The following is a 27,492-nucleotide window of genomic DNA, read 5'->3' on the forward strand; positions in this document are numbered from 1 at the left end:
CTCCAAGCCAGGCTTCAGCAATACGTGAACCGTGAACTTCCAGATGTTCAAGCTGGTTTTAGAAAAGGCAGAGGAACCAGAGATCAAATTGCCAACACGCACTGGATCATCGAAAAAGCTATAGAGTTCCAGAAAAACATCTATTTCTGCTTTATTGACTATGTCAAAGCCTTTGACTGTGTGGATCACAATAAACTGTGGAACATTCTGAAAGAGATGGGAATACCAGACCACCTGACCTGCCTCTTGAGAAATTTGTATGCAGGTCAGGAAGCAACAGTTAGAACTGGACATGGAACAACAGAGTGGTTCCAAATAGGAAAAGAAGTACGCCAAGGCTATATATTGTCACCCTGCTTATTTAACTTATACACAGAGTACATCAGGAGAAACACTGGGCTAGAAGAAGCACAAGCTGGAATCAAGATTGCTGGGAGAAATATCAATAACCTCAGATATGCAGATGACACCACCCTTATGTGAGAAAGTGAAGAGGAACTAGAATGCCTCTTGATGAAAGTGAAAGAGGAGAGTGAAAAAGTTGGCTTAAAGCTCAACATTCAGAAAACGAAGATCATGGCATCTGGTCCCTTCATGGCATCACTTCATGGGAAATAGATGGGGAAACAGTGGAAACAGTGTCAGACTTTATTTTTGGGGGCTCCAAAATCACTGCAGATGGTGACTGCAGCCATGAAATTAAAAGACGCTTACTCCTTGGAAGGAAGTTATGACCAACCTAGATAGCATATTCAAAAGCAGAGACATTACTTTGTCAACAAAGGTCCGTCTAGTCAAGGCTATGGTTTTTCCAGTGCTCATGTATGGATGTGAGAGTTGGACTGTGAAGAAAGCTGAGCGCCAAAGAATGGATGCTTTTGAACTGTGGTGTTGGAGAAGACTCTTGAGAGTCCCTTGGACTGCAAGGAGATCCAACCAGTCCATTCTAAAGAAGATCAGTCCTGGGTGTTCATTGGAAGGACTGATGCTAAAGCGGAAAATCCAGTACTTTGGCCACCTCATGCGAAGAGTTGACTCATTGGAAAGGACCCTGATGCTGGGAGGGATTGGGGGCAGGAGGAGAAGGGGATGACAGAGGATGAGATGGCTGGATGGCATCACCGACTCGATGGACATGAGTTTGAGTGAACTCTGGGAGTTGGTGATGGACACGGAGGCCTGGCGTGCTGCAGTTCATGAGGTCACAAAGAGTTGGACATGACTGAGCGATTGAACTGAACTGAACTGAAGACATTTCTAGTTTAAAATGTGCCAGTAGAGATTTAATTTTGTAGAATAAACATATTTACTTTTAGATAGTGTTATTAAGTCTATAAAGATTGCTAGAGAGATGTAATAATTATAAATGGATATATTAGGCACTAATTATATATTTTACATATTTTGTTTTGCTAAATAACTATATCTGTTATATCTAAAATTGTTGAAGTTTGTGATAGATTTAACTGACATTTTAGCAATCAATTTTTAAGATTTTCACACTTACTTTACTTCTTTCCTGGTACATCTCAACTGTTTCTGACAAAAATAAAATAGTAACTATAATAACTGTAATCATTAGCATTCAACTAATGTAGAAGTAGAAAAGGACTGTTTCAAAACGTTAATTAAGCCATTTATAAGGCCTTTGTCCTTGGAAAAGTTGTTACAAGCAGAGTATGGGAGAAATAATTATAAGATTTGTTTTTGTTTGCAAATATGTCAAATGTTTCTATAATGACTATCATGACTAAATATGACTGCTTTTGTTAAAAATACTGTGTCAAACTTTAGAAAGTTTATTGTAAAAGAAATTTAGTTTCTAATTTTTAGGTACAAACAAATGATATTCAAAAAATTAATTTGACTGAAATTAACTATTTCTCTGAATAATGGCTTCTTTTAAGCACAAAGGTAGGATTCCTGATTTGTACTTCAGACTATATATTTTGAATGCAGAAGAACACTTACAAGCATTGTAATGATTGTTTTGGAAGAATAACATTACAGAAGTTACCAAAATTCTGCCAAAAACACGGAGTTGGAATTTAACTTTTCCTTAAAGTGTTAGTCACTCAGTCGTGCCCAACTCTTTGCAACCCCGTGGCCTAAAGCCCTCCAGGCTCCTCTGTCCTTGGAGTTCTCTAGGCAAAAATACTGCAGTGGGTTGCCATTTCCTTCTCCAGGGGATCTTCCTGACCCAGGGATCGAACCTGGGTCTCCTGCATTGCAGAAAAGTAACAAAAACCCATTATAGTAATTTTCAATTTTTTTCCCTCAAGTATTTACCCGTTTAGAAATAGTTGTATAACTGGAAACAAGCATTATTTATTATTGGTGTATTATTGAGGATTTTGTCTTTGTTTTTTTTTGTCTTTTTTGGTAGAGAATAAAATTAATTAGATGTACTTTTTGGAAGTTGGGAATTTTTGAATTAAGTTGTTGACACTTTTCTTAACAGAATGAGAAACTTTTCATCATGGTTTGAAATTAAAAGGTAATATAAGAGTATGCTGATTTTGCACTGCTTTCTTAGATTCATGTTATCTTAATGTTAAAAAATCTTCTAGATTCTTAAAAATCTATGCAATCCTTGCTTGTCTTAGATGGCATCTCACCAAAATGTTGTTCACTCAGTCGTAGAAAAGTCCTCTCATACTCCTCAGAGCAACCTGTTCTTTCTTTGAACTGCTTGTTGGAAAATTTTCTTATATCTAATTGGGAACAATCTCTTATGCTTTCCACCCCTTCATTTTAGTTTTCACACTGAAGGCTACATAAAACAAGTCTAGTCCAGGTGGCATCTGCCAGCCATCATCAGATATTTGAAAAGGTACTACTTTTCTCCTCAACTTTCCAAGAAGATTCTGTTTCAAGGAAGACATTGCTGTGTCATGGAAAGACCATGGTCTTTTAATTGAGCAGGACTAAGTCCAAACTAAGTAGGCTAATTAATAATTTTGTTACTTTGGATGATTTACTTACCTCTTTTACTCTAGTTTTTATCATAACATGGGGTTAAAACTTTCAATGAAGAATTGTTACAAGATAATGTGTCCAGAGCACTTGGCACATTCTTGACACTGAACAAATGTTGGTTGTTTACAGATGTTGACTCTCTTCTCTTCTTCCTTTCCCTTTCTACCTGCCCTCTTCTGTATTTAGGAGAATGTATTTAAGAGCATGATTATTTTATTCAGGCAGAGAATGTGTTAAAGAAATGATAGGAATCACTTAGTTACTAACAATTGGGAGGAATAGGCCCAAACTACACCTTTCCATGTATCCATTAAGTTTTACTAAATGAAGAAACCATTGATCCATGTATCTGACTGGTGAAACTGTGTGTACATGTAGAAAAACTCAACGAGAATACAACTAGATGGTATACATAAATAATGAGAAATTTTGGGAGTGTGCACCTGTTTCATTTTTTTCTGTAAAAGATACGTGGCTTCTTTACCAACTGAGCTATCTGCTGCTGCTAAGTCACTTCAGTAGTGTCCAACTCTGTGCGACCCCATAGACGGCAGCCCACCAGGCTCTCCCATCCCTGGGCTTCTCCAGGCAAGAACACTGGAGTGGGTTGCCATTTCCTTCTCCAATGCATGAAAGTGAAAAGTGAAAGTGAAGTTGCTCAGTTGTGTCTTGACTCTTCGTGACCCCATGGACTGCAGCCTACCAGGCTCCTCTGCCCATGGGATTTTCCAGGCAAGAGTACTGGAGTGGGGTGCCATTGCCTTCTCCGAACTGAGCTATCAGGGAAGCTCAAAATGAAAGTTGCTCAGTTGTGTCCATCTCTTTGTAACCCCATGGACTACACAGTCTGTGGAACTCTCCGGGCTAGAACACTGGAGTGGGTAGCCTTTCCTTTCTCCAGGGGATCTTCCCTACCCAGGGATCGTACCCAGGTCTCCTGTGTTGCAGGCGGATTCTTTACCAACTGAGCCACAAGGGAAACTTATTGGAGTGGATAGCCTATCCCTTCTCCAGGGGATCTTCGCCACCCAGGAATCCAACCAGGGTCGTCTGCATTGCAGGCGATTCTTTACCAGCTGAGCTATCAGGGAAGCCCTAATGGCAAGCAAACAAGCTGACAAAAGGATTCCATGCACAAAACAACCCATTTCTTATATATATCATATTTCTGTATACAATTTAAATTCATATTCATACTTGTAGCCATGAGATTTAAATTTGCTTAACTCTGAGTTCACATATAATATGTTCCTGAAACACTAGTTTTACAAGATGTTAGTAGTTAATGGGTTAAAAAGAGTTTCATGGTATAAGTTAGTGAAATGCTTAAACAAAAATTACATTTTTTTCCTCTGGGACTTGAAAAATAAACTGATATGTATTGTGAAGGTATCAGATTTGAAACACCATTTTATCCTCTCTTGAGGACATGCTTTATTCTTGCAATTTATTTTACCAATATGAATAATGTAAAAACACAGACTAAAGGAAAATCACTAGACAGGGGAGGAAAATTCCTCTGTTCTCATAGGCTTGAGAATTAAACTGACATAAGAGAAGTTAACAGGAGAAAAGCATAGAAATTTTATTTAATATTTTTCTGTACAGATGGGAGTCTTCATAAAGGAAATGAAGACCCAAAGAAGCAGTTACAATTGAGAGCTTATATACTTTAATTAAGACACAATAAATTTGTGGAGGAGTGATGAGACAGAGGGGCTTGGGCAAGGGGCAGAAACTGTGGGAAAGTGACTAGGAAAACATATATGGGAAACTAATGGAAGATAAGGGTTATTTTAGTAGATTGGTTTGTATAGATTCATACTCAGACTCCAGTAATGAGAATGTTCTTCCCTTAATGGCACAGAGATGGTTCCTTTCTCATAGGAAATTTTATGATCTGCTTTTAGGTAGAAAGGTGGAGGTCAGAGAAGTCTCCCTGCATCTGCTGTTTCTCAGGTGTTTTCAGTTCCCAATAATACACCGAAAAGGCATAGCTTGGGGTAGCAAGGTAGTTCTCAATCCTTTCAACAGCATTCTCTAGAGTGTGGGTTGGCAATCCATGGCTCATGGGTCAAACAAGCTTGGTACCTGTTTTTGTAAATAAGTTTTATTGGGACACAGCCAAACCCATTCATTTGCATATTGTCTACAGCTAATGTTGTACTTTGAGGCAGAGTTGCATAGTTGGAAGAGAGATTCTGTGGCCTTCAAAGCCTAAATACTTACTCTCTGGCCCTTTATAGAGAAATGAAAAAAGACTCCTGCTCTAAAACCTTGAAATAAATAGCTTCTCAGAATCATCAGTATTTATGAACATGACTAATTTATACAACTACTGTTGTTGTTGTTGCTTAGCTGTTAAGTTGTTTCCAACTCTTTGCAAGGTCTGTAGCCCACTAGGCTCCTCTGTCCATGGGATTTCCCAGGCAGGAATACTGGAGTGGATTTTCCCGACCCACAGATAAAACCCACATCTCCTGATAAAACCCACATCTCCTGCATTGGCAGGCGGATTCTTTACCATTGACCCACCAGGGAATCCCTTATTCAACTACAATATATGTCTTAATTTTGTTTAGAAAATAAGGATTTGTCTACTTTATAAACATAAATGAAATGGTCTTTCTTTATGGCCTACAAATATAAGTACAAAGGAACCTATGTTAATATACTGAATGCCAAAATAAAAAAAATGGCTGAGCACCGAAGAGTTGATGCTTTTGAAATGTGGTGTTGGAGAAGACTCTTGAGAGTCCCTTGGACTGCAAGGAGATCAAACGAATTCATCGTGAAGGAAATCAGTCTTGAATATTCATTGGAAGGCAACCTGATGTGAAGAACTGACTTACTGGGAAAGACCCTGTTGCTGGGCAAGATTGAAGGCAGGAAAAGAAGGGCATGACAGAGGATGAGATGGTTGGATGGCATCACCAACTTGATGGACTTGAGTTTGAGCAAGCTCCAGGAATTGGTGATGGACAGGGAAGCCTGGCAGGCTGCAGTCCATGGGGTTGCAAAGAGTTGGACATGACTGAGTGACTGAATTGAACTGAACTGATGTTGATACACATTACTACTTTTACAAGAAAGAAGAACCATACGTACAAGCCCCTTAGGTCAAGTGGCTTGTACATAGTAGGCCTTCAGGAAATATATGTTGAACTTATAATTTATGATAAATTGAGAAAATATAAGACAAAAAGTATACTACAAAAGGATTTTAGCTTTAAAATAAAAAAGCATCTGAATTTTGAAAGCATTTGTCAAATTGTTAGGAAAATCTGTTTTACATTTGTCATGCGTAGGGAATAGATACATACACTGTACACATTAAAGATGCAGAAAATGATGGGATATTATCTTTATATTGCTAGTATTAGTATACACTTAAATATCCTTTGCTACATGGATTACAAAAAAAGGTAAATCCTAGAAGTTTTTAAGCTAATCATTTGTATATGGAAATATAAATTAGAGCGTGTGTTGTGGGGGACTGTTTCTTGCTTTAAATTATTAAATTTGCAATGGTTACAAAAATACCTCCACTCCAGGCCAATTGTGCCTGCCTCCAAGTGCCAGTATAAAGTAGAGACTGAAACATTCAAAGGTGTGTTTGATGTGTGCTGTATTTGCTGCTTGACCGAGAATAGCTAGGAGAGCGGTACTCAGAAGAGCCAGCATCTCTGGACATGTGCCTCACACCCATTTAGGCTCTTCAGTTCAGTTCAGTTGCTCAGTCGTGTCCTACTGTTTGCGACCCCATGAATCACAGCACGCCAGGCCTCCCTGTCCATCACCAACTCCCGGAGTTCACTCAAACTCATGTCCATCGAGTCGATGATGCCATCCAGCCACCTCATCCTCTGTCATCCCCTTCTCCTCCTGCCCTCATCCCTCCCAGCATCAGAGTCTTTTCCAATGAGTCAACACTTCGCGTGAGGTGGCCAAAATATTGGAGTTTCAGCTTCAGCATGAGTCCTTCCAAAGAACACCCAGGACTGATCTCCTTTAGGACGGACTGGTTGGATCTCCTTGCAGTCCAAGGGACTCTCAAGAGTCTTCTCCAACACCACAGTTCAAAAGCATCCATTCTTTGGCGCTCAGCTTTCTTCACAGTCCAACTCTCACATCCATACATGAGCACTGGAAAAACCATAGCCTTGACTAGACAGACCTTTGTTGGCAAGTAATATCTCTGCTTTTGAATATGCTATCTAGGTTGGTCATAACTTTCCTTCCAAGGAGTAAGCGTCTTTTAATTTCATGGCTGCAGTCACCATCTGCAGTGATTTTGGAGCCCCCCAAAATAAAGTCTGACACTATTTCCATTGTTTCCCCATCTATTTCCCATGAAGTGATGCGACCAGATGCCATGATCTTCGTTTTCTGAATGTTGAGCTTTAAGCCAACTTTTTCACTCTCCTCTTTCACTTTCATCAAGAGGCTTTCTAGTTCCTCTTCACTTTCTGCCATAAGGGTGGTGTCATCTGCTACCGTATAACCTCAGATATAACCAATATCTGAAGTTATTGATATTTCTCCCGGCAATCTTGATTCCAGCTTGTGCTTCTTCCAGCCCAGCATTTCTCCTGATGTACCCTGTGTATAAGTTAAATAAGCAGGGTGACAATATACAGCCTTGACATACTCCTTTTCCTATTTGGAACCAGTCTGTTGTTCCATGTCCAGTTCTAACTGTTGCTTCCTGACCTGCATATAGGTTTCTCAAGAGGCAGGTCAGGTGGTCTGGTATTCCCATCTCTTTCAGAATTTTCCACAGTTTATTGTGATCCATACAGTCAATGGCTTTAACATAGTCAATAAAGCAGAAATAGATGTTTTTCTGGAACTCTTACTTTTTCAGTCATCCACTGGATGTTGGCCTTTTGATCTCTGGTTCCTCTGCCTTTTCTAAAACCAGCTTGAACATCTGGAAGTTCACAGTTCACATACTGCTGAAGCCTGGCTTGAAGAATTTTGAGCATTACTAGCGCATGAGATGAGTGCAATTGTGCGGTAGTTTGAGCATTCTTTGGCATTGCCTTTCTTTGGAATTGTAATGAAAACTGACCTTTTCCAGTCCTGTGGCCACTGCTGAGTTTTCCAAATTTTCTGGCATATTGAGTGCAGCACTTTCACAGCATCATCTTTCAGGATTTGAAATAGCTCCACTGGAATTCCATCACCTCCACTAGCTTTGTTTGTAGTGATGCTTTCTAAGGCCCACTTGACTTTACATTCCAGGATGCCTGGCTCTAGATGAGTGATCACACCATCATGAGTATCTGGGTCATGAAGATCTTTTTTATACAGTTCTTTTGTGTATTCTTGCCACCTCTTCTTAATATCTTCTGCTTTTGTCAGGTCCATACCATTTCTGTCCTTTATTGAACCCATCTTTGCATGAAATGTTCCCTTGTTATCTCTGATTTTCTTGAAGAGATTTCTGCTTCTAAGTTGCTTCAGTCGTGTCTGACTCTGTACGACCCCATAGATGGCAGCTATCAGGCCCCAATCTCCCTGGGATTTTCCAGGCAAGAGCACTGGAGTGGGTTGCCATTTCCTTCTCCAATGCATGAAAGTGAAAAGTGAAAGTGAAGTCGCTCAGTCGTGTCTGACTCTTAGCGACCCCATGGACTGCAGCCTACCAGGCTCCTCCGTCCATGGGATTTTCCAGGCAAGAGTACTGGAGTGCGGTGCTGTTACCTTCTCCGGAAGAGATCTCTAGTCTTTCCCATTCTGTTGTTTTCCTCTCTTTCTTTGCATTGATCGCTGAGGAAGGCTTTCTTCTCTCTCCTTGCTTTTCTGTGGAATTCTTCATTCAGATGCTTATATCTTTCCTTTTCTCCTTTGCTTTTCACTTCTCTTCTTTTCACAGCTATTTGTAAGGCCTCCCCAGACAGCCATTTTGCTTTTTTGCATTTCTTTTCCATGGGGATGATCTTGATCCCTGTCTCCTGTACGATGTCACAAAGCTCCATCCGTAGTTCATCAGGCACTCTGTCTATCAGATCTAGTCCCCTAAGTCTATTTCTCACTTCCACTGTGTTATCAAAAGGGATTTGATTTAGGTCATACCTGAATGGTCCAGTGGTTTTCCCTACTTTCTTCAATTTAAGTCTGAATTTGGCAATAAGGAGTTCATGATCTGAGCCACAGTCAGCTCCCGGTCTTGTTTTTGCTGAGTGTATAGAGCTTCTCCATCTTTGGCTGCAAAGAATATAATCAATCTGATTTCAGTGTTGACTGTCTGGTGATGTCCATGTGTAGAGTCTTCTCTTGTGTTAGGCTCTTCTCTTGCTATTAAAACAACCTTTCTTCCCCACTTCTACCCCTGAATCCTAACGCCAGCTATCTTCAATATGTGCTCTATAGCTCATTAGTCTTGTGCTTATTTTGTTGTTTTGAGTCGTATGACCCCATGGACTGCAGCCTGCCAGGTTCCTCTGTCCTCCACTATCTCCTGGAGTTTGCTCAAATTCATGTCTGTTGAGTCGGAGATGCTATCTAACCATCTCATCCTCTGCCTCCCCCTTCTCCTTTTGTCTTTAATCTTTCCCAGTGTCAGGGTCTTTTCTAGTGAGTAGACTCTTCACCTTGCGTGGCCAAATTTGGAGTTTCAGCTTCAGCATCAGTTCTTCCAATAAATATTTAGGGTTGATTTCCTTTAGGATTGACTGGTTTGTTCTCCTTGCAGTCCAAGAGACTCTCAAGAGTCTTCTCCAGCACCACAGTTCAAAAGCATCCATTCTTCGGTGCTCAGCCTTCTTTGTGGTCCAACTGTGACATCCACACATGACCACCGGAAAAACCCTAGCTTTGACTATACTGACCTTAGTTAGCAAGGTGGTCTCTGTTTTTTTAACTCCCTTTCTAGGTTTGTCATAGCTTACTTTTCAAGGAAAGCTTATTTTGTTGCCCCATAATATTCATGAGGTAAGGAGTTGCCTGGAGGAGAAGTCTTGACCTATTCCCAGAGTAATTCTGCAATTTATGAGTATTATGTAATGGTTAAGAGCACTGACTTTGAAATCAAACTCACCATGTTTCAGGCCTAGCAAAACCACTTACTAAAGTTTCTAGCTTGTGACTAGTCAAGTTACTCAATATAGTTTTGTCATGTTTGAAATAAGGTACTAATTATATAATTGTGTCACAGTGCTGTTGTAAGGATTAAATAAGATAATATATGTGAAGGTCTTATAAAGGAGTGGAACTTTTGGTCAGTACTCCATAAATGATAATCATGATTATGGGTAGTGGTGGTAGTTTTGTAACAATTGTTAATTTTCCTCATCTGTTAAGCAGGGTAGATTATATTATCTACCTTGAAGGCAATGCACTGATACATTTAAAATTCTTTAATGCATGGTGTATAGTAAATATTTAAGTGTTAACCATTATTATTTGCAGTTTCTGCTTGACTATTCTGGGTTCTTCTCTAAAGCATTCTTATCAACACAGATCTCTTATTTTACAAGCTGACTGGAAATCCCTTTCCTCTTTCTTGATTTCTTCTTTCCATATCAGTTAGGGATGTGGAAATTTTTGTGGACTCTACAGAAGTTATGTGTCTTTTAATTCTCTGGCTTAAAATTTGATAAGATGGTAATTTGTATCTGTCAAGGCATAGCTTGTCAAATTTATTGCCATAAAATTATTTTAGTATCCTCTTACTATCTTTTGAATGTCTATATAATCTGTAGTGATATTCTCTCTTCTTTTTTTCTTTAAACCAGTTTTTTAAGAAGTTTATCAATTTTATTGAACTTAAAAGAAGCAGTTTTTGGTTGGTGATATTCCTCACCCCCCCCCCACCTTTTTGTTTTGTCTTTTATTGAATTTGACTTTTTAATTTTCTTTTTTGTGCTTAGTTTGTGTTTCATTTGCTCTTTTTTTTTCAAATTTCTTCAGGTGGAATCTTTTTCATAAATTACTGATTTCAAATATTTCTTCTTTTCTAATACAGTTGTATAAAACTATACATATCTCTATAAGGATGATTTATGTACATCCCATACATTTTGAAGTGTATGAATAAAGAGTGTCACCTGCCATTTCAGTAAACAGGCTGCCCACCATCAAGCCATCAGCAACCGCGGCCACCCCTGACAATGCACCCTGAGGGTACGGAGCTCAGAATGGAGAAAATTGGAATACTGGCAGTAGATTGCTAAGATGCAAATCAAGTGAATAGTTTCAATAAGTCCAGACTCTTGCATCTTCCCATACATAGAAAAGTGATAAATTCATTAACTTGAGATGTCTGGTTTTTAAAATATAGTTAGCAGTAACCGTTTGATGTTGGATACCTGGGTTTTTTTTTTTTTTTTTTTTCTTTTTTTTCTTGCCCCTCACAGAAACTCCTGTATATCCTGACTTGTCACTTACCTCTTTGCAGCAGGCCCTCAGAGCTATCTGAGAGGCTGTATCCTGGACACAAGTCTTCAGTAAGTCTGCCGAATAAAACTTAAGGTTTTCAGCTTTGCATTCTTTTCAGTTGACAAATATATTTTTATTAAATTAAAAATATTTTCTAATATCCTTTGTAATTTCTTCTTGGGTTACTTAGAAATATATTGTTTAATTTCTAAGTATTTGAAGACTTTTCCAAGTTCTCTCTTCTGTTACTGATTTCTAGTTTAATTCCACTTTCTGGAATATTCTGTGACATCAGCCCTTAAAAATTAATTGAGACTTGTGTTAGAGACCAGAAATTGGTTCATCATGGTGAATGTCCACATGCACTAATACAGCATTTGCATTCTAGTATCACTGGGTAAAGTGAAATAAATATATCAACTACATCAAATTGGTTGATAATATTCAGATTTTCCATATTCTTACTGATTTTTTTTTTTACTAATTAATTCTGAGATTGTGCTGAAATACACAGTTATAATTTTTCCTTTCAGTTCTATCAGTTTTTGATATGTGTTTTTGAAACTTTAAGTACATAAAGCATTTAGAATTGGTACCTTTTTGGTGAATCAATCCCTGTATTAGTATGCTGCTGCTGCTAAGTCACTTCAGTCGTTTCCGACTCTGTGTGACCCCATAGACGGCAGCCCACCAGGCTCCCCTGTCCCTGGGATTCTCCAGTCAAGAACACTAGAGTGGGTTGCCATTTCCTTCTCCAATGCATGAAAGTGAAAAGTCAAAGTGAGGTCGCTCAGGCATGTCCGACTCTCAGCCACCCCATGGACTGCAGCCTTCCAGGTTCCTCCATCCATGGGATTTTCCCTGCAGGAGTACTGGAGTGGGGTGCCATTGCCTTCTCCGTATTAGTATGAGAAGTTCTTTTTTTAATCCCTGTAATATTCGATGTTCTAAAGCAGGGGTCCCCATCCTCTGGGCTGTGGACCAGTACCTCCTGTCGAATTAGTGACAGCATTAGATCAGAAATAAAGTACACAATAAAGCTAATGTGCTTGAATCATCCTGAAACCATCCCCCACCCCAGGTCTGTGGAAAGATTGTCTTCCACAAAACCAGGACCTGGTGCCAAAAAGGTTGGGGACTGCTGTTCTGAATTCTACTTTGTTCTGACGCTAATATGGCCTGCCCAGGTTTCTTTTTCCATTTGGAAAAACAGATTTTCATTTCACTTTTAACTTATCTGTGTTTTGAATATAAAGTAGGTTTCTTATAGGTAGAATATCATCGAGTTTTATGTTTTTATTCAACTTGACAATCTCTGCCTTTTAATTAGAATACTAAGATCGTTTGTAGCTCAGATGGTCAAGAATTTGCCTGCAATGGTGCAGACCTGGGTTCGATCCGTGGGTCAGAAAGATCCCCTGGGGAGGAGAATGGCATCCCACTCCAGTATTCTTGCCTGGAGAATTTTATGGGCAGAGGAGCCTGGCAGGCTATAGTCCATTTGGTCACAAAGAGTTGGACAGGACTGAGCGACTAACACTACTACTACTATTAAGATCCTTTCACTTAATGTAATTATCAGTAGTTAAATGGCATTTAAATCTGGTTGGATTTGGATCTGCTGTATTGCTGTTTGTTTTATATTTGCCCCATCTGTTTTCAGTTCCTTTTCTTTTTCTGTTTTCTGTTGAGTTTGTAGGATGCCATTTTAACTCCACTTTTGGTTTATTAAGTGAATCCACTTTATTAGTGTTGTTAGTCTAGGATTTATAATACGCATCTTTAATTTAATACAGTTTACTTTAAATAGTTGACTTCCCTGGTAGTCTTTTTACAAAGGCTTCCCTGGTAGCTCAGCTGTAAAAGAATCTGTCTGCAGTGCAGGAGACCCCAGTTTTATTCCTGAGTCGGAAAGATCCCCTGGAGAAGGAAATGGCAACCCACTCCAGTATTCTTGCCTGGAGAAATCCCATAGACAGAGGAGCCTGGTGGTGTACAGTCCATGGGGTCGCAAAGAGCCGGACACGACTGAGTGACTAAACATGAACTTTAAATAGTATATTATTTTATATATAGCGTAAGAACTTTATAATGATATGTTCTCAGTTTCTCCCTTCCATTCTTTGTGCTATTGTTGTATATGTTTTGATTCTACATCTTTATGAGCCACACAATATATTATCATTTTTACTTTAAACAGTCGATTATCTTTTAAGGAAATTTTTAAATGAAGAAAATATTTTTATACATTTGTTTACCAGTTTACCATTTTTTTTTAAATTTAATTTTATTTTTAAACTTTACAATATTGTATTAGTTTTGCCCAACATCGAAATGAATCCGCCACAGGTATACCCGTGATCTCTCCTCTTTCTTTTGTGGAAGTCTGTATTTCCCTCTGGTATAATTTTCGTTCTGCCTGAAGAACTTCTCTTAACATTGCTTGTATTATAGGTCTGCTGTAGGTATACCTTGTAGTATAGGTATTCGGTATACCACTTTGTATATTGCTGTGTATAGGTCTGCTGCAGTAAATGTCTGTTGAATTCTCAAAGCTTTTGTTTTACTGAAATTTTATTTCATGTCCATCCTCGAAAGACTTTTTTCACTTGGCACATTTTCCCTAGAATCTAGGTAACAGTTATTTTCTTTCAGTACTTTAAAGATGCCTTTCCATTGTCTTCTGGATTCCATGGTTGCTGACAGCACATCTTCAATTATGCTTATCTTTGTTCCACTGTAGCAGGAGTCAGTACACTTTTTCTTAAAGGACCAGATCCTAAATAGTTTAGGTATCTGATCTTTGTTGCAACTACTGAACTTTGGTGTAATGCGAAAGCAGCAATAGACAATATATAAATGAATGAGCATGGCTGTGTTCTCATAAAACTTTATTTGTGTAATCATGTGACTAACTCATCTGCTGTAGTTTGTTAAACCCCTCTCTATAAGAACAAATCTCTTTTTACATGACTGCTTTTAAGGTGTTCTTGCTATCATTGTTTTTCTTTTCTTTTTAAAAAAATTTTATGTATCTGTTTACTTTTGGCTGTACTGGCTCTTCAGTACTGCGCTTGGGCTTTCTCTAGTTGTGGTGCCCAAGTTTCTCACTGCGATGGCTTCTCTTGCAGAACGTGGGCTGTGGGTGCAGGGGTTCAGAAGTTGTGGCACATGGGCTCTAGAGTGTGCAGGCTTTAGTAGTTGTGACACATGGGCGAATTTTGATTATGATGTTCCTTTGTGTGGCTTTCTCTGTGTTTCTTGGTGTTGGGCTCTGTGGATTTGGTGGTTTATAGTTTTTATGAAATTTGAAAAAAAATTTCAGTCATTATTTGTTTAACATATTTTTGTCTCTCCCTATTTAGGACTCCAATTGCATGAATGTGTTCCTGCTTAATATTATGCCACGATAGGCATAACTTAGGCTCTGTGTATTCTTTTCCCTGCTCTTTTTCTTTCTGTGCTTCATTTGAGTAACTTCTGTTGCTATCTTAATAGTTCTCTGCTAAAGTGTCTAATCTACTCTTAATTTCATCCAATGTAGCTTTCATTTTATATATATTTTTCATCTCTAGAACTCCTATAATAGATCCTATTTATATATTCTCTTCTCTCATATGATCATGTTTTTCTTTACATACAATTTATAATAGCTGTCTTAAGAGCCCTGTCTACTAAATACATCACCTTTTTCATATATGGGTCTATTTCAACTGATTAATTTTTCTCCTGGCTTTGGGTGATATTTTCCTCCTTCCCATGCCCTTTTAAAAGATTGGATGCTAGCTGTTTTAATTTTGTTGTTGCTGTTGCTGGCTGTTACATTTTGGATTTTTGTTTTATTCATGTAATGAGTGTTGGATTTTGTTCTAGGATCAATTTGATTCCTTTAGGGATTGCTTTTAAGTTGTTTTAGCGGAGAAGGCAATGGTACCCCACTCCAGTACTCTTGCCTGGAAAATCGCATGGATGGAGGAGCCTGGTAGGCTGCAGTCCACGGGGCCTCTGAGAGTCGGACACGACTGAGCGACTTCACTTTCACTTTTCACTTTCATGTACTGGAGAAGGAAATGGCAACCCACTCCAGTGTTCTTTCCTGGAGAATCCCAGGGACGGGGCAGCCTGGTGGGCTGCCGTCTATGGGGTCACACAGAGTCAGACACAACTGAAGTGACTTAGCAGTAGCAGCAGGCAGATCCAGATCAGCAGTGGCTATAGGACTGGAAAAGGTCAGTTTTCATTCCAATCCCAAAGAAAGGCAATGCCAAAGAATGCTCAAACTACTGCACAATTGCACTCATCTCACATGCTAGTAAAGTAATGCTCAAAATTCTCTAAGCCAGGCTTCAGCAGTACGTGCACCATGAACTTCCAGATGTTCAAGCTGGTTTTAGAAAAGGCAGAGGAACCAGAGATCAAATTGCCAACATCTGCTGGATCATGGAAAAAGCAAGAGAGTTCCAGAAAAACATCTATTTCTGCTTTATTGACTATGCCAAAGCCTTTGTCTGTGTGGATCAGAATAAACTGTGGAACATTCTGAAAGAGATGGGAATGCCAGACCACCTGACCTGCCTCTTGAGAAACCTGTATGCAGGTCAGGAAGCAACAGTTAGAACTGGACATGGAACAACAGAGTGGTTCCAAATAGGAAAAGAAGTACGCCAAGGCTGTATATTGCCACCCTGCTTATTTAACTTATACACAGAGTACATCATGAGAAATGCTGGGCTGGAATAAGCACAAACTGGAATCAAGAGTGCCGGGAGAAATATCAATAACCTCAGATATGCAGATGACACCACCCTTATGGCAGAAAGTGAAGAAGAAGTAAAGAGCCTCTTGATGAAAGTGAAAGTGGAGAGTGAAAAAGTTGGCTTAAAGCTCAACATTCAGAAAATGAAGATCATGTCATCTGGTCCCATCACTTCATGGCAAATAGATGGGGAAACAGTGGATACAGTGGCTGACTTTATTTTTGGGGGCTCCAAATCACTGCAGATGGTGATTGCAGCCATGAAATTAAAAGATGCTTACTCCTTGGAAGGAAAGTTATGACCAACCTAGATAGCATATTAAAAAGCAGAGACATTACTTTGTCAACAAAGGTCCGTCTAGTCAAAGCTATGGTTTTTCCAGTAGTCATGTGTGGGTGTGAGAGTTGGACTATAAAGAGAGAGTTGGACTATAAAGCTGAGCGCCGAAGAATTGATGCTTTCAAACTGTGGTGTTCTGACTGCAAGAGAGATCCAACCAGTCCATCCTAAAGGAAATCAATCCTGAATGTTTATTGGAAAGACTGATGTTGAAGCTGAAATTCCAATACTTTCGCCACCTGATGCAAAGAGCTGACTCATTTGAAAAGACCCTGATGCTGGGAAAGATTGAAGGCAGGAGAAGGGGACAACAGAGGATAAGATGGTTGGATGGCATCACCGACCCAATGGACATGGGTTTGGGTGGACTCTGGGAGTTGATGATGGATAGGGAGGCCTGGCGTGCTGTGGTTCATGGGGTTGCAAAGAGTCAGACACGAATAAGCGAATGAACTGAACTGAACTGAACTTGTCTCTCTCTCTTGACTTAGGTCCCTGATATCTAGACCCTCTTTCAAAGGGCTCACCTAATTAGGTCAGTCTCTCACTCCAGGATAATCTCCTTTTTGACTAGTTGAAAGTCACTGATTAGGGACCTTAATAACATCTTCATAATCCCCTTGTCTTTGTTATATAATGTAACCTAGCAAAGGAATGATATCCAGTCTTATATTCATAAGTCCTGGTCCACACTCAAAGGGAAGTGATTATACAGCATATGCACACCAGGGAGAGGGAATCTTGGGGGCTCTCTTAGAATTCTGCTGACCACAATTTGATATATACTACAAGTATAATTTGAAGATTACAAATCATACTTTATACAGAGGATGTTGATAGACTGGAAATACTAACAAACTACAACTAATTAAACGGTTGAAAACAAATAGCTAAATTATTTGCGACCTTAGTGGATTGTTTTTTTCTTTCCTTAAAATATAATTTAACTGATCTGATATGCTCATTATATTTTAAGGAAAAAATCTTATTGAAACATTGTAAATTTTCTATTTGTTTTCTAGTAAACATGTATAATTTTTTAAATCCTCGATTTTTTCTTTTTACATAATTTTAATACTTAGTTCTGTTCTCTGTTAACTGTTTGAAGTTCTGTGGTTAATGTTCTCCTAGAAACATGAAAGAGGAGACTGAACACTGTTCACAATTGGCAATGTAGTGTTGCTAAGCTACCTATCTTTTTAATTTGAAATATTAGGCATTTCAATAATAGGTAGCCCTTAAGCTTTTAAGTGTTTGCTCATGACACATTGGAATGTTTTATATATGCTTTTCACCTCTGTATTATAGCTATTATTGTGAAAGTTACAAAAAAAGTGTATTTAATAGCAGTAGTGTAGCTTAACTACATAAAATTAGTCATTTTATAAGAAGCTCTAATATGGACACAAATGAAATTACAAGCTATACTTTAATGTGAACTTACCTCAAATGCAGCTGTACTACAAAATGCAATAATTATACCAATCTCTCATTTGATTGTAAGTAAAATCATTGTAGAATGCCTAAAATATTACCTATAGTTATTTTAAAAATACCAATATTGTTATTCTCTGGGAATATCATTAAATACATACTGAAAAAGCACTTTATTTTATTATGTTGCTGTCATGCTATTCATGTTATTTTTTCTCAAAGTAGGATATCATGTACTAAATGGTATTATTGTAGAACATCTTCTAAATTTGTAAAAAATGAATATAGAAAGATTTTTCTAGGTGGACTCTTTCATTAAAAGTTTTTCCTCTGCATTCCTCTTTCCCCCATAAAAATAATTTAAAAAATACCTATCCATTGTAGAAAATATATTTTCAAAAGTATAGATAAGTGTAGAGAAAAGTTTGAAAGTACCTCTAATCCTATTTCTCTCACAGAAACCATATTCAGACTTCAGTTTCCTTTTTTTGAATATTGTTATAAGATCATATTTCATACTCAGTTTGCATTTTACTTTTATTTTCTTATTACAGTTCAAGCATCTTTCCAAATCATTAAAATTGAGAACATTCTTGATGACTAATTATGTTGATGTGCAGTATTTCTCATATTATCTATATAGTTTCCCATTTTTATTTTGTAAATAACAGTAAGAAGAAAATCTTTGTGTAAACCTTTGTCAGCATTTCTGAATTCCTTACTGTAGAGCCTAGCTAGGAGTGCAACAGATTCTAGGAATGAAAAATTATGAACATTTTAAAGACTTCTGAACATGTAAATTGATTACTTTCCCTGAAAAGTTGACCATCCTTATTAATATTTACTAATTCAGTTTTGAAACAAGGAAGAAATAATTAACATGTTATTTTAACTTACTTTTATGATCAAAAATTATATTTTTCAGGTTTTTATTAGCTATTTGTAATTATTGTGAAAATTTTCATTTCCCAAAACATTTGTTCATAAATCCATGTGTCTTTTCTTACTCATTTTTGGCAGATCTCAAAGTACTGAATTTATCCCCCTTTCTGTCATGTTATCTCATTTATTTGCCTCTTAGTTTGATTTATACACTTCATAAAATACCGATTTTTCAAAAGGTTCTTTTAAAAATCTCTCCACCTTTTTATTTCCATTTATTGCTTTTAAACTTATAAATCCCTTTACCCTGCAGATTGTCTGACATTTTGTCTCTTTTTACCATATTCACCTGTGGGTGGTTGCTGGCTAAGCTCTCAGAGGCATTGCATTGTTTCAGATCCCAGAATGCAACTGGTTATTCAAAGAGTGACCCTCCTGGCCCTAATGCTTGCTACTCTCAAACTGCATTCTTTCTTTCATCAGGATTTTCTAAGTGCCAGAGTCCTGTGGGTTTGGCATTGAACGAAGCAGATGCAAATCTCTTTCTGTCTGTCACCTTCCCCCTGCTAGTGTAGTATGGCTGGGGCATCACTCTTCCCAGTGCCTGGCTTTTACCATCACCATGATTTTGTTCCATGTGTCACTGCTTGGGTGTTATCTCCTCCTGTCCATCAACTAACATATGACACCTTGATCAAGGGCCAGCTCATCCAAGAAGTCCTTCCTGAATAGCCACCCACTGACAGTCCCCTTAGCTTGCAGGCCCTTTGACTTGTGCTCTTCACAATGAAATCCTTTGTAACTGCTCTCCACTGGTACTGTTAACATAGCTACCATTATGATGGACCCCTGGGTGCCACTTTACAAAAGTAGTTAAAAACATTGTTTTTTTTACATGTCATAAGTTTACATCTAATTCTTAATCATTTGAAGTATATTTTGGTTTGTAGTTTTGGTTTAGAAACAAAACTTCTTTGTTTTTCTTTTCTGGAAAATTTCTTTTCCAGATGTTAACCCATTGTTAGAGGACCAGTAAGAATATTTCCTTGCTCGTTGATTTGTTATAGTTCTTTTATAATATCCAATATAATATCCAAATTGTTGGATACTGAGCTGATTGACTACTTTCTATTCTGTTTCGTTGATCTTTTCTATTTTGTATCAGAAAAATATTATAGATTAGCTTTATCATATCCTCTTTGATATTCAGGACTGTTTACTCCTCTATACAGTAATATAGATTTTTACCATATGAGATGAATTTATAAAATGAGATTTTGTAAATTTATAAAATGACATTAAAAAATGAGATTTTTATCCTCATGCTGTGGATATTCCCAGATATTTTATGTTTTTTAGTGCTGTTGTGGATGAAATTTGTTTCTATTTTCCAACTCATTTTTACTGGCACATTGGAAGGGTATTTTTTTATATTTATCTCAGATCTGAACTCGTTGTTCTCAGTAATTCTAAGAGTTGATTTTATATAGTTTGTTGATACCTAATTGTAAAATCTGAAAATATGAAAATTATTTCTTCCTTGAACTGACATCTGGATTGGCTGAAAATTCCATAGTGATATTAATTAACAATATTAATAGTAGGTTTTTGTGTCAGAAAAAAACTAAAATTATGGTTAAGGTAGAACAGTGGTCAGTTTTCTGTTGGAAGCAAAATTATAGTTAAAAACAAATCATCTTTAATTATCCTGCTGCTGCTAAGTCGCTTCAGTCGTGTCCGACTCTGTGCGACCCCACAGACGGCAGCCCACAAGGCTCCGCCATCCCTGGGATTCTCCAGGCAAGAACACTGGAGTGGGTTACCATTTCCTTCTCCAGTGTGTGAAAGTGAAAAGTGAAAGTGAAGTCGAGGTCATGTCTGACTCAGCGACCCCATGGACTGCAGCCCACCAAGGCTCCTCCATCCGTGGGATTTTCCAGGCAAGAGTACTGGAGTGGGGTGCCACTGCCTTCTCCGTTAATTATCCTAGATTAAATTAGTTGCTTTGCAGATTTACCATGTGTAAGATACATCAAGATTCTGGGAGAAACGAACATTTTTCTAGCAGAGGGTTGGGTGGGGGCAATATCCAATGAATATGAATTGCTGACTAACTTGAAAAGGAAAGGAACAAGACTTGAGCTAGAGTAGCTCAAGTAGTTGGGATGAGGAAGGTTAGAGAGAAGTGAGGTGAGTTAGTCTCTAGATTGCCTCACTTTATTTCCTTGGGAGCAGTTCCCAGCATGGTGACAAGTGGAGTCAATCTCTTCCCAGGAAGACTACAAGAAAGAGCTAAAAGTGAGCATAACTGCCGCTCCCTTAAAGTGAGGGTACGGGGCACAGAACATACACAGACTTTACCTTTAGAAGACACTGTAGCATGACCTCTACACAGTCTGCTATACATGTTGTTCAGGGGAAACAGGTGTTTGCTGCAGTCCTTAGTGAAATTTAGCTCAGGTGAGTGAAATGGGGCTGAATTTCTTGTTCTAGAATGCATCAGGGGATTATCTTGACAGACCTCCCTCACCTCGACCAAATTCATGATCCACAAGGAGCTGATTAGCCACCCTTCATGCTGGTTTTATATATACCATTGTTGCAGAAACTTGAAAAGTATGTAGATGAGAACTTTATTTTCTTATAATAAAGGATCAGGATTTTTCCTTCTATATTAATGGTCATCTCAGTAGGTGTATTTCATAGCTTTTGATGAATAATAAGCCAAAAGTTAGTGGCTTAAAACTTCAACTATTTCTTTGACTTTTAAGTCTCCAGGGTAGTGATTCAGGCTGAGTTTAGCTAAGCAGTTGTATTCTTAGCTGGGCACCTTCATGAGTCTCTGGTCAACCATGTCTTGGTTAGGCAATTCTGCATCTGGGAGATGGCTGGTTGCTGACTGGAGAACTTGAGTTCGTCTCCATCTGATGTCTTTTTTACCTCCAGAAGCCTTGCCTAGGTTTGTTTCTCATGGTGGTATTCTAAGAGAGAGCAGAAGCAGGCAAAGAAAGCCTCTTGAGGCTAGCATGGAATTAGGACACTGTTGCTTATGTTCCTTTCTGTTGGCAAAAAGAAGTCACAAGGCCAACTGATTTATGGAAGAAGGACATAGAGTATACCTCTTGATGAGAACTGCCATAAAGCAATATATTCAAAGTGTATGGACACAGGGAAGGAAGTATGGGGGATCAGGACCTTTTTTTTCCCTGTGATTAGTCTACCACAATTCGGTGAATAAAGGACTCAGAGAGGTGCTTAGGACACTATCTTCCAGCTCCCTTTTTACCTCAACCTTTTGTCCCTGCATCTTGTATTATTTTATCTTTATGCTATTCATTTGGTTTTGGCTTATTGTGCATTTTTATTCAAATCCATGTTAAATAAAATTTTTCTAAAGTTATTCTTTTGTTCTTTATGAAATCTATTCAGAGATATGTTCTTTGTGTCTTCGGGAAATTTCTTCTTCATATGTTGGAGTGTTTTTACTCATGGACCTCACCTTGGTTTTTGCCTTTTTCTTAGAATGCTGTCTGCATCTCTAGCAGAGCGTGTGGATGTTAATCACCATCTACTTAGATTTGGATCCTTTCGGATCTGTATCTGAAGAATAGTTGTTCAACAATTCCCAGTGACTGGTGGCCAGTCATCAGATGTGGTTTTGGTAAACTAAACTAGGGTCATGTGCTGCCGTGCTGGGTGTGCCTGAGTTTTGGACACTTTAAAAAGATGAAGTGTGTGGGAAAGACATTGTTTCTTAACATATACTATCGAAAGGATTTTTCCTGTATTTTCCCTTCTTTGCAGAGATGTTTGTTTGGATGTTGAGCCTTCTTGGATGCAGTAAACCATTGCCATTGCCTGCTACCTTCTGATATGCTCTTTACTGGGAATTATATTTAAATAGATGTAGAATGAAGTATGCCATTAATTGGTTGGGTAAGAGTTGCACTACTCTGGCTGCCTCCTAAAGTCACCTTCTATGGCAACACTGTTTCTCTTAAACAGCAGGCAGAAAAAGGGAGAGAGTTAAAATCCCTTTCTCAGCTAACAGAATTATGTATTTCACAGAGCATAGCAATCTTTTGGATCCTGTGTACTATTCAGAAAACTGGGCCACCATTAATTTGTTTCTAGACCTGGTTTCCAGACTTACAGATAGTGAAATTATCTGAGGTTTCTCATCAGAGGTTAAGTTAATTTTAGTAGAGAGTGCTGTTGTCTCTTTCTGTGCCTTTTTATGTGCCTTTCCTGAGAAGATGGGAGCAGCTGCACAAGCAGGATTCTTCATAGATGTCATGCTAAGCTAAGAGTCCAAACTGTATTTAATTAATAATTCATTTTCCATTTTTTGTTAGTCAAATATATGTAATGAATATACAATAAAAAATAGAGCAACTGCAAATAGTAGTTTTGAAAGGCTGAGATTTGCTACTTTTGTTAGCTTGTACAGTGTTGTAATGTGAATACATATACCATTCCATAATACTTCTGGAGTAATAACATACATTTCTTGGTCCTCCATTCTTGCCTTCAGAGTTTGCCATTGGCAAACCACAGTTCTAGCACTTTGCTTTCACCTCTTGTCCTCTCCTGGGCATCAGTGGTCTAAATGTAGGACATATTTAGTTGAAGGATCAGGAAGCAGTGCCTCCAGAATTCTCTGAAACAGTTTTTAAAATAACAGATTGAAATAACTATCAGGACCAATCTTTGGAGAAATGCTAGTTACTTCTAAACAAGTTGCGTGCTGAATCACTTCAGTCATGTCCGATTCTTTGCAACCCATGGACTGTAGCCCTCCAGGCTCCTCTGTCCCTGGGATTCTTCAAGAACACTGGAGTGGGTTGCCATTCCCTTCTCCAGGGAATCTTCCCAGCCCAGGGATCGAACCCGAATCTCTTATGTCTCTTGCATTGGCAGGCAGGCTGTTTACCACGAGTGCCACCTGGGAACCTAAGTTGTCTTATCTCTGGCAACTGTTTCTGGCTTCTGAGTTTAAGATGTAATGGTAAAATCACAACTTCGGGCAATCCATCTCATTGAAAAGTAACTAGAATTCCTATAGGTGCAGAAGTAAGATTTGCTGTTAACTACTTGATTATTTATTTCAGTAATCTATAATGAATCATAGTGCCTAAATGATGTTCAGCATTTTCTTACATGACTTGATTTAAACACCACCTGAAAGTTTTAGGTGCTCTTGGACTCTTGAAGGTTCACATCTATTGAACATTTAGCACTGAAATTCATTAAATTAGTTTATAGAACAGTTGTCTATATTATAACCTGTTCTTCTACAGTGCATAGTTTAATGCCAGATTTTGACTATTTATTTAACTTTTTAAAAGTAATAACCTAGTAACCTGTGTGTGTGTGTGTGTGTGTGTGTGTGTGTGTGTGTATTTTCAAATACTATATAAATCAGACTCCTAGTTACTGGGGAAAATGAATCATATCTCCTCAACCAAGTCAATACTCTTTAAAGTGGATTCTCAGGGAGCGTCTTCTGACTACTGTATGAAGGTGTGTTTCCACTAATAATGAATTTTTTTTTTTGAGTTAATAGCTCTTTACTAGATAATCATTTCCCAGTTGTGGAAAAATAATTTTTTATCTTAAACTTGTTCATCCATTTGGCAAGAGTTACCAATGTTTGACTATTAGAGAATAAACAGGACAAAAACTGAGCAGCAGTTAATCATGTTTATTTAGTTCACTCACTTGTTTTTTCATGTCACATGCTTATGATACTTATATACCTACCTTTATTATAACTATGTTTTATATTAATTACTGTAGATTTTCTACTGAAATTAAATTAAGATTTTTCAGTGTTGCACAATGTTCCAAGAGCTTACAAACCATCTGAAGTGGTTTGAGAACCACTGAGCTTATCATACATGTTGATGTATGACAAAAACCATCACAGTTTTGTAAAGTAATTATCCTGTAATTAAGATAAATTAATTTTAAAAAAGTACTAGATGTGTTATGTGCAATAGGATTAATGTAATTAACACTGCTTTATGTTATATATGGAATTTGTAGAGTAAATTCTAAGAGTTCTCATCAAAAAGGAAAAAAGAAATCATTGATTTTTTTATATCACATTACAGTTGTTGCAAATTTCTTGAAGTGTTATTTATTCTCAGCATGACTTTGAAATTATTATCTATAACATTTTAATTTAAAAATTACATGTTACTTTATCAAAATTTGGTTTTTTAAAGTTTTGATAACTACAAATTCAATATAGTAATTCACTTCCTTTGTAAAAAAAAAAAAAAATGAAAAGGATCACCTAATTGGAAATCAGGCATTTGCATAAATAACTTCTCCATTTATAAAATTAAAAGAAAATAGAATTTCTTTCTATCAAAATGTCCTTTAGAATATTTTCAGTGAGTTTATAATTTTGAATTCATTAGGTAATTATTAGATATTTTAAAGCATGTATAATAAACATAAATTTATAAGAATCATGGCAGTGAATTAATGGCATGGTCCTTACTGATTTCTGGTAGATTTGACTTGTGTTAATTTTTACACTCCTTTCCTCTTTCCCTCCTTCCCTCTCTTCCTTCCTTCCTTCTTTCTTTCCTTTCTTTTTTATTTTTCCATGTGATAATTTGAAGATTGGGTGAAGAGCATTACGTGTCCTGGTTATGTAGAGGAAAAAACAAAATATAAGATGTGGAAACCACTGAAAACCTTTCTGGAATCTTGTTTACATGGTGACTAAAGCAAATTTCAGATTACAGTTTTTCACTTTAATCCATCCTAGAATAGGATTCTCATAACTATCTGCACAATCTTGGCTCATAATCCGGGAAGTATTAATATAACTCATAAAGAGACAGTAGTCACAGTCAGGATCATAACGCAGCTGGTGAAATGACAAGTAAATGGGAAGACTTACCTGCCTTTCTATGCTGGACAAAGAAACATACAGGACATGTTTGTATGTGTGGAACCTGCGGACAGGGAAGGCTAACAATACATTTAATTTAATCTACATTACTACCCCTTAAATGCACACTCTGTGAATTACCTATTTTCTATCAGTCTTTATCTATTGTTAAATTTATAATGTCATTCTTGTTTTGCAGAAACCAAAGTTGAAGGATTGGCATCCTCCTGGGGGTTTTATTCTGGGATTGTGGGCACTCATTATCATGGTTTTCTTCAAAACTTACGGAATCAAGCATATGAAGTTCATTTTCTAAATGTGGTGATGTATGAAGACTGCATGAAAGGCTACAACACTGAATATAAGTTCATGTCAATATATTTTCAAAAATGTATTGTTCTTGTGTGACTTGGCAGAAAGTATAAGCAAACTGTAAATTTGAATGAACTATTGGTTTTATAACTTAAAGAAAAATTATTGTTAATGCAAGCGCTAAATGGTATTAAATATATTTCAGTTTTTCATTTTGTGTGTTATTAAAATATTGGGATAAAGAGGTCACAATATTCTCACTGACTCTTTGTGAAAATAAGAATTTCCCTTTGTTTAATCCCCTTTCATTTGGAAAAGAAAAAAATGTGAAGACATTAAATTCTCTATTTTTATGTATATTCTCCTAGTCTTTTTTATATTTTTTTCCAAAATAGACATCATATAGAATGTTTTGTCAGTTGTCACTTTGCAGTATGTTGTCAACCCTTTGCCTCTCCTTGGACATTCTTCAAGGACACATTATGAATGGCTGTGTACCATCCATTTTATGAATGTACAGAAATTTATTTAATATTCTTCTATAATTAGACTACTTTGTTCCACAAATTTTCTTTTGGTTCATTCTTTGATGTGTTAATATGGACTTCCCTGGTAGCTCAGATGGTAAAGAATCTACTCTCATGCAGGAGACCCAGGTTCAATCCCTGGGTCAGGAAGATCCCCTGGAGAAGGGAATGGCAACTCACTCCAGCATTCCTGCCTGGAGCATTCCATGGACAGAGGAGTCTGACGGGCTATAGTTCATGGGTTTGCTAAGGGTCAGACATGACCAAGTGACTAACACTTTCGTGTGTTAATATTTTATTTATCAGCTATTCCTGGAATTCTACAGCTAAAATTGTAAATAAATATGAAAAATTAGGTTTTTAATCTGGTACTGACAGTCTCCAGGGCTTTATTTACTGTCAGTTTATCTGGAAAATTTAAGATCTTTGGAAATGTCACATATTGACTGCTCAAGAGAAAAAAATCCCATCATTTTTCGTTTCTAAGCATTCTGTGATCCTTTAGAATTGATCACCTCTTCAGTTTCCTCACTGACAAAGATACTGCTTTTTCACTGGCTGCCCCCTGGCTGGGTCTGCACTTTTTCTGGACAGTCCCATAAAGTGGACAGACTGCAGGAAAAATTTGTGCTTGTGGCCATGTCCTTGTGTGTGACTGATGCATCATGTAAGACAGTAAACCTCTTGTCTGGTCTCTGATGAGATGCAAGAGCTCATATCCCCGTGACAGACTTTCATCTTGCCGGCCATCTTCTATCTGTCTCATAACTGGAAATGGTATTGAGATTGTGCTTTGCTGTCAGACCCAGATATTGTTTCTTCACGTATGAGGGGGAGAAAGATATCCTGAAAGTTGATTATTTGTGACCCTGGGATACATTTTTGTGTTTTATCTGTTTTATCCAGAAACTTTGTGTTAATCTTAAAATCACTATGAAGATATGTTTTGTAATTATAGGAAACATTC

The 27,492-nt window shown here is 37.6% G+C and overlaps 1 protein-coding gene across 1 annotated transcript in view; it reads left to right on the plus strand.

Annotated features, from left to right (window-relative positions):
- Positions 1–26,355, plus strand: part of PIGK (phosphatidylinositol glycan anchor biosynthesis class K) — a 136,487-nt gene extending 110,132 nt beyond the window's left edge. Inside the window, exon 11 of the mRNA XM_019957246.2 lies at positions 25,886–26,355. Within this exon, the coding sequence (XP_019812805.2) occupies positions 25,886–26,002 (117 nt within the window). The 3' untranslated portion in view covers positions 26,003–26,355. The remainder of the gene's footprint in view (positions 1–25,885) is intronic.
- Positions 26,356–27,492: the final 1,137 nt, after the last annotated feature.

This window comes from Bos indicus, chromosome 3 (genome assembly GCF_029378745.1).
Source record: "Bos indicus isolate NIAB-ARS_2022 breed Sahiwal x Tharparkar chromosome 3, NIAB-ARS_B.indTharparkar_mat_pri_1.0, whole genome shotgun sequence".
Taxonomy (NCBI): Eukaryota; Metazoa; Chordata; class Mammalia; order Artiodactyla; family Bovidae; genus Bos; species Bos indicus.